The sequence below is a fragment of the Myotis davidii genome, unplaced genomic scaffold, assembly GCF_000327345.1.
Source record: "Myotis davidii unplaced genomic scaffold, ASM32734v1 scaffold385, whole genome shotgun sequence".
NCBI lineage: Eukaryota > Metazoa > Chordata > Mammalia > Chiroptera > Vespertilionidae > Myotis > Myotis davidii.
Window position 1 is genome coordinate 434,824 of NW_006296096.1, and position 6,735 is coordinate 441,558.

Here is a 6,735-nt window from a genome sequence, read left to right on the forward strand (position 1 = left end):
TAAGTTGTGCTGCTATGAACATAGGGGTGCATATATCCTTTCTGATTGGTGTTTCTGGTTTCTTGGGATATATTCCTAGAAGTGGGATCACTGGGTCAAATGGAACTTCCATTTTTAGTTTTTTGAGGAAACTCCATACTTTTCTCCACAGTGGCTGCACCAGTTTGCATTCCCACCAGCAGTGAACAAGGGTTCCTTTTTCTCCGCCTCCTCACCAGCATTTGTCATTTGATGAGTTATTATTTAAGCTGAGACCCAAATGACCAGAAAGGATAAGCTCTATGATAATTACGTAAAAATATTATAGTCTACAATTACTGTAAAGGTCATAACACAGAAATGAAGACCAGGAAGAAGGCCAGTGACAGATGGATGGATGGTGGGTAAGGAAGTGGTATGTGATGATGTGAGAGAGGGAAGCAGAAGCTAAATGAAAACAGGGAATGCAGGCCACAGTAAAAAGTTCAGACTTTATTGTAAATGCATGGGAAGCAATACAGGTAAGTGAGGCCTACAGAACCTCACTAGCATAGATTTGGGAACCCCTCGCCTATGGATGGTATTCAAGCTACAGGATTGAATGAGATTTCAGCAAACTCAGGGTAATAATTCTTAGCTGTTACTCAAAATGAAGCAGTGATGCTAAATTTTCAAAATTCATCTTTAATTCCTTATCAAAAGCCAGTTCAAACAATTTATTCTGAAGCTCTGATACAATTTAAATTATCTTTTGATGAAAAAAGAATTGGATTTCAGATCAGCAAATTCTTTTTATAGATCTTTTGATGGAATAAAATTCAAGACATTCTATCAAATTTGTAAAGTGTTCATTGCTGACATTTTGCAATGTGCAATATTGAGATCACCTACACCATTCATAATTGTTCATATCAGTCACCTAGTATCTTTTCAGATCCTTGCATGATTTTTGTCACCTTTGATTAGTTTAGTTATGTTTTTACATGTAAGTCTTTTATCCATCTGGACTTTATTTTAGTGTAAAGTGGGGAGAAAGAATATAAATTTCTTTGATTTAAAATTTTAGCCAGCTATCTCAAAACACCATATCAACCTAAGCTTTTCCCCACTGATCTGAAATGCCATATGCTAAGTTCCCAAGTGGATCCTAAGGTCTATATCTGGAATCTCTATTCTGTTTCCAGTGATCTTATTCATGATCCAGGTCATATTTTCATATCAAATTCAAATTTCAAATAGACTAAAAGAATTTCCATGTGACAATATCTGTGCATTTATCAAATTGGAGTGAAAAATACTTTGCTATTGTTCCATGAAGCTCTTCCACATCAAAAGCCAATTCCTATATCTATTGAGCTTTGTGTGATGGAAAGTTATACTTTTGCTACCTTTTCTGCTTCATATTCTGTCAATATTTCCAGGCAAAAATTTTTAGAAAAATATTCATTTTTTAGTAGATTTATTAGAAACCTAAAATCCTATATAATAAAAGGGTAATATGCAAATTGACCCTAATGGCAGAATGATCGTGAACAATCGGTTGCTATAACGCACACTGACCACCAGGGGTCAGATGATCAATGCAGGAGCTGCCCTCTGGTGGTCAGTGTGCTCCCACAAGGGGAGCTCTGCTCAGCCACAAGCTGGGCTGACGGCTGTGAGCGCAGCGGCAGTGGCGGGAACCTCTCCTGCCTCCTCGGCAGTGCTAAGGATGTCTGACTGCAGCTTAGGCCTACACCATCAGTCTGACATCCCGCAAGGGCTCCCAGGCTGCCAGAGGGATGTCTGACTGCCAGCTTAGGCCTGATCCCCCAGGGAGTGGGCCTAAGCCTGCAGGTGGACTTCCCCCAGGGGTCCTGGACTGCAAGAGGGTGCAGGCCAGGCTGAGGGACCCCCCTGAGTGCACAAATTTTCGTGCACCAGGCCTCTAATACTTATATAAAAATAAAAGATTTATTATAAAACACGATTAAAGTTTATCCAGAAAAAATAATACATGGAAAATAGCTAATTTTTATAAAACAATTGTGGAAAGAGGACTTTTTATTACCAAATATAAAACATGATGATAATATTAAGAAAAAAACTATTTTTTTTTCAGTTCCAGTGCCAACAAACATGAGGTTATGACATACAAAACTATAATTATATTGTCAACAAATGGGGTCTTGAGTTTGTTTGGTCACAATAAGTTCTGGTGATACAGCGGCAATGACAGGAACACATTCTAGAGCAGTTCTTAAGATCAGTGAGCTGCAGTAGAATGTAAATGGGCTCATTGCCTCCTCATGAAGAAGTTCACTTCCCAAAAGCCGATTGAACTAAAGATGACATAATATGGTAAAAATTTTAATTATGTAAAGTCAATGTGTTAACTAGGAGATTATCCTCTCCATTATGTGACAACAGAGAGGCTGATAAATTCCTATTGTTGAATGTTGTTATCAAGAGAAAGGTTCCGTTAAGACAGTCTAAATTCTTAGCCTTCCTACAAAGCAAGAAACAGTTTGGTCTAAACTCTGAAGAACTTCCAACTCTTTGAAGATATGAATTGGAAAGCCTGTCTTGCTTATTGATCTGATATCTTTGGTATTTTTAATGATCACAATCCCTTTAGAAAGAAATGCAACTGGCTTTTTAATGGCAGATAATATGAAAGGCCACCTGGATGTACCTAGGCACCTGAAATTCAACATATCCACAATTGAATTCACTACTTTTCTCCCAACCCTGTCCTTCCTCCTTTTCTTTTCTGGATAATTGGACCACTTCCACCTTAAAACCTAAGCCAGATACCTGAAAATCAGGCTTCACCTGCTCCTTATATCCAATCACCATCCAAGTTATGTTGATTTTGCTTATTTATCATTGCATATATGCTTCTAATGGGCCTGATCCTCTTACCTTGGATTCATTTCTCTCCACTGAGCAATCCATTCATCAGCTGGCCACTAGAGTACCTTTATAAATGCAAATTTCTTCATTCAGGATACTTTTCTATTGCAAGCCTTTTGTGGGCTTTCCTTTACCCATAGGAGAAATTCTAGTCTTGAAAGTGGTACCCAAAGCTCTCCATAAGCTGGTCCCTGCTTGCCTGTAGTTTTAGATCTTTACCCCCTCCTAGCATGCCTCACCCAACCATACCTGACTATGTGGGGTGCTTGCAACCCTCTGTTTTGCTCAAGGCCTTTCTGACTTTACTCACACTTGGAATTACCTCCCACTATTTTTTTGTGTGTGTGTGTTTTGGATGACCTAATTATCTTTCAAGATTTAGTTCAAATTTCATCACCTTTGAGTAGCATTTCTTATCTTCACCCACCCACAGAATGGACTGTTCTTCCTTTATATTCCTTTTTATTACACACCCACAAAACCGTTCTACCTATTTGTTCATTTGCTTCCCTAATAGACTGGAAGTTCCCTAAGTCAGATGCCGTATATGCTTTTTTCCTTTTATTCCTAGTACCTACAAATGCCTGCACAATTTGGGCACTCTGAAAATTCTTTGAATGAATGAGTTAATAAGTGAGAAGTTTCAGAGGCCCAACGAAAAGGGTCGTCAGAGAATGTAATAGTCTTAAAACCAGTCAAGAGAAAGATACAGGCCAACACAGGAATGAGTGTAAGGAAAAGGAAAATTTACTGTGGGGATGTGGCTTTTATGGTGATTGAGAATGGAAGCCTGGTGTGATTAACTGGCTTTAAGCTTCTGACTAGAATTCTGGTATAAGGCTATTATATTGCTATAGAACTTCAGGTGGTAGTTGAGGTGAAACGAAGTTTGCTGATATCATTCAGTATGCCAATATTAACATACACACCAAATTTTTATAGCAGTGCTTCATTTATCTAGTGCTTTACAGTATACAAAATTCTTTACTTCTCTACTATTTGACCCTTAGAGCAGTTATCTCCTGAAGCTTCAGTTTCCTTTTTGGTAAAATTAGGATAACAGCTATTTCTTAGGATTGTTTGCAAGATGTATTCATATGTGTGGCACACAGTTGAGTACTAAATACAGTGGGACCTGGGTTCTCGAACTTAATTTGTTATGGAATGCTGTTCGAAAATCGAATCTTTTTTTCCCATTAGAAATTATGTAAATTGAATTAATCTGGTTCAGATTCCCAAATGATTCCATGTCTAATGTACTATATCACCTATAAAAAAACACTTTAAAAACAAAAAGCTCATGAAATGAAAATTTAACAAAAAGCAAATGAAATATAAAATGCAAAATGACATATACACTAGAACTTTAATGTTGAGAGCAACAAAAGCAAAACAAACAAAAAAACAAAAACAGAAATATTCACAGTACAATTTCCTGAGATGTTAACAACATGAGATTTAGTGGTAAACTGACTCATACTCATACATTCTCTCCTTTGTCACCTGAGAGATGCGTGAATCTTTATTGATCATACAGATATCAGCATGAAAGGGTTGTCTGGTCCAGAACTAAAGTTTGGTGGACAACTGAGACTTTTTTTCTGTGAACAACTTAGTTGAGAACTGAATTGTTTGAGATGGGAGATGTTCAACAATTGAGATGTGACTGTATGTTGTTAGATCAGAGGCTCCTAATGGTTAAATGACTTGCTCAAGGTCACAAAGGTAGCTTAGTGGCAGATTGAGATATACATTCTAATCATATTGTCCTCCTAGTGTAGTACTAGAGGTCTGGTACATGAAATTCGTGCATGAAGGGGAGGTCCCTCAGCCCAGCCTGCACCCTCTCCAATCCAGGACCCCTCGGGGGAATGTCGGACTGCCTGTTTAACATCCTTCTCGCAATCCGGGACTGCTGGCTCCTAACTACTCGCCTGCCTGTCTGATCACCCCTAACCACTTCTGCCTGCTGGCCTGATCACCTCTAACCACCTCTATCTGCCAGCCTGATTGCACCCTAACTGCTCCCCCATGCCGGCCTGATCACCCCCTAACTGCTCCCCACTGCCGGCCTGATTGCCCCTTAACTTCTCCCCCCTGCCAGCCTGATAGCCCCTAACCACCTCTGCCTCGGACCCTGCCACCATGGCTTTGTCCATCAGGACGTCCAGAAGATGTCCAGAAGATGTTTGGTTTAATTAGCATATTACCCTTTTATTAGTATATATTCCTTTTACTACCCTCGAGTATAATGGGATTTTCTATTTACTTGGTACACAGCATCTTTCATTTCCTCGACAGGCTTACCCAAAAGTAGGCTTTGGAATTACTCTATCAGACAGCTGATTGCCCAAATCAAGCAAAATCTATAACTTGGCAAAACCCTAAATGCAAATGTAAACTATTTTTATAGCTTGCATTGCTTCCTAGTGTCTGTTTTACACAGGACAGTGTTCAGCAGAGAATCTGAGCAAGCTGGCTCCTGCTTCCATGAAGTTCTGTGGAGATGTGCTCTCATTTTGATTGGCTTTTAAACTATGTTTTTAAAAGTCCAGTTTTATGCCAGAGCAAGTGTTAATTGGGAGACTTAGAGTTAAGGTAACAAGCATCTTCAGTGGGAACTGAAACAGAGGAGAATGGATTTTGGCTGAAGAAGACACTGACAATCACACCCACCTGTCCTTGTGTTTTCTTTAGAGTTTTGTCGAGGAAGAACCTGAAAGCACAAAACAAGGCCCGGAGATGAAAATATTAACTGAAACAGTTCCAAAAGGTATTCTTCTAATTTACATTTTGAACTTTATTGGGATTTTCCTGCTTACAAAAGAGAGGCAGGGTCATTGTAAATCCAGATGTTGCAGAAATATATTTAAAGTGAAAATTCTTCACAATCCCTCTTCTGAACTAACCAATCTTAACAATTCCTTTTATTTGTGCTTGCTTCCTCTCCTCTCTCTTTCTCTCTCTCTCTATTTAAAAAAAAATAGTTTTATTGATTTCAGCATGGAAGGGAGAGGAAGAGAGAGACAGAAACATCAATGATGAGAGAATTATTGATCAGCTGCCTCCTCTATGCCACCTACTGGGGATCGAGCCTGCAACCCCAGACGTGCCCTTGACTGGAATTGAACCTAGGACCCTTCAGTCCAGAGGCTGATGTTCTATCCACTGAGCCAAACCAGCTAGGGCTCTCTTGATTTTTAATAAAATCATGGGATCATATCATACAAATATTTTTTTCCAACCTAACAGTATTTGTAATGCTAAATCACATTCTATATATATATATATAACACAATACAGATGCTACTTAAATGAATAATATTTAACATTATTCTAAGTCAGAACTCATTAGTAACCTTATCTTTTTTAGTAGCACTATAATCCCATCCAATAATGGAACATTATTTAAATCGTTATTGATAGACAGTAAGGTTATTTTTTTTAAAATAAATCTTTGTTGTTCATATTATTACAGTTATTCCTCTTTTCCCCCCGATAGCTCCCCTCCACCCGGTTCCCCACCCCACCCTCTGCCCTTTCCCCCCCTCCACTGTCCTCATTCCATACATGAATTTTGTCCAATCTCTTCCCGCACTCCCCACACCCCTTTTCCACCCCTGAGAATAGTCAGTCCACTTCCTTTCTATGCCCCTGATTCTATTATATTCACCAGTTTACTCTGTTCATCAGATTATTTTTCACTTGATTTTTAGATTCACTAGTTGATAGTTATGTAATTGTTGTTCATAATTTTTATCTTTACCTTTTTTCTTCTTCTTCCTCTTCTAAAAGAATACTTTTTAGCATTTCATATAATACTGGTTTGGTGGTGATGAACTCCTTTAGCTTTTTCTTATC

General features: G+C 38.6%; 1 protein-coding gene across 3 annotated transcripts in view; it reads left to right on the top strand.

The window, feature by feature from the left end:
• CASC1 (cancer susceptibility candidate 1) overlaps nucleotides 1–6,735 on the top strand; it is a 62,203-nt gene that overhangs the window by 33,393 nt on the left and 22,075 nt on the right. For all 3 annotated transcript variants that reach the window (XM_006771019.2, XM_015568676.1, XM_015568677.1), the window contains one exon: nucleotides 5,572–5,647. In XM_006771019.2, the coding sequence (XP_006771082.1) occupies nucleotides 5,572–5,647 (76 nt within the window). The remainder of the gene's footprint in view (nucleotides 1–5,571; nucleotides 5,648–6,735) is intronic.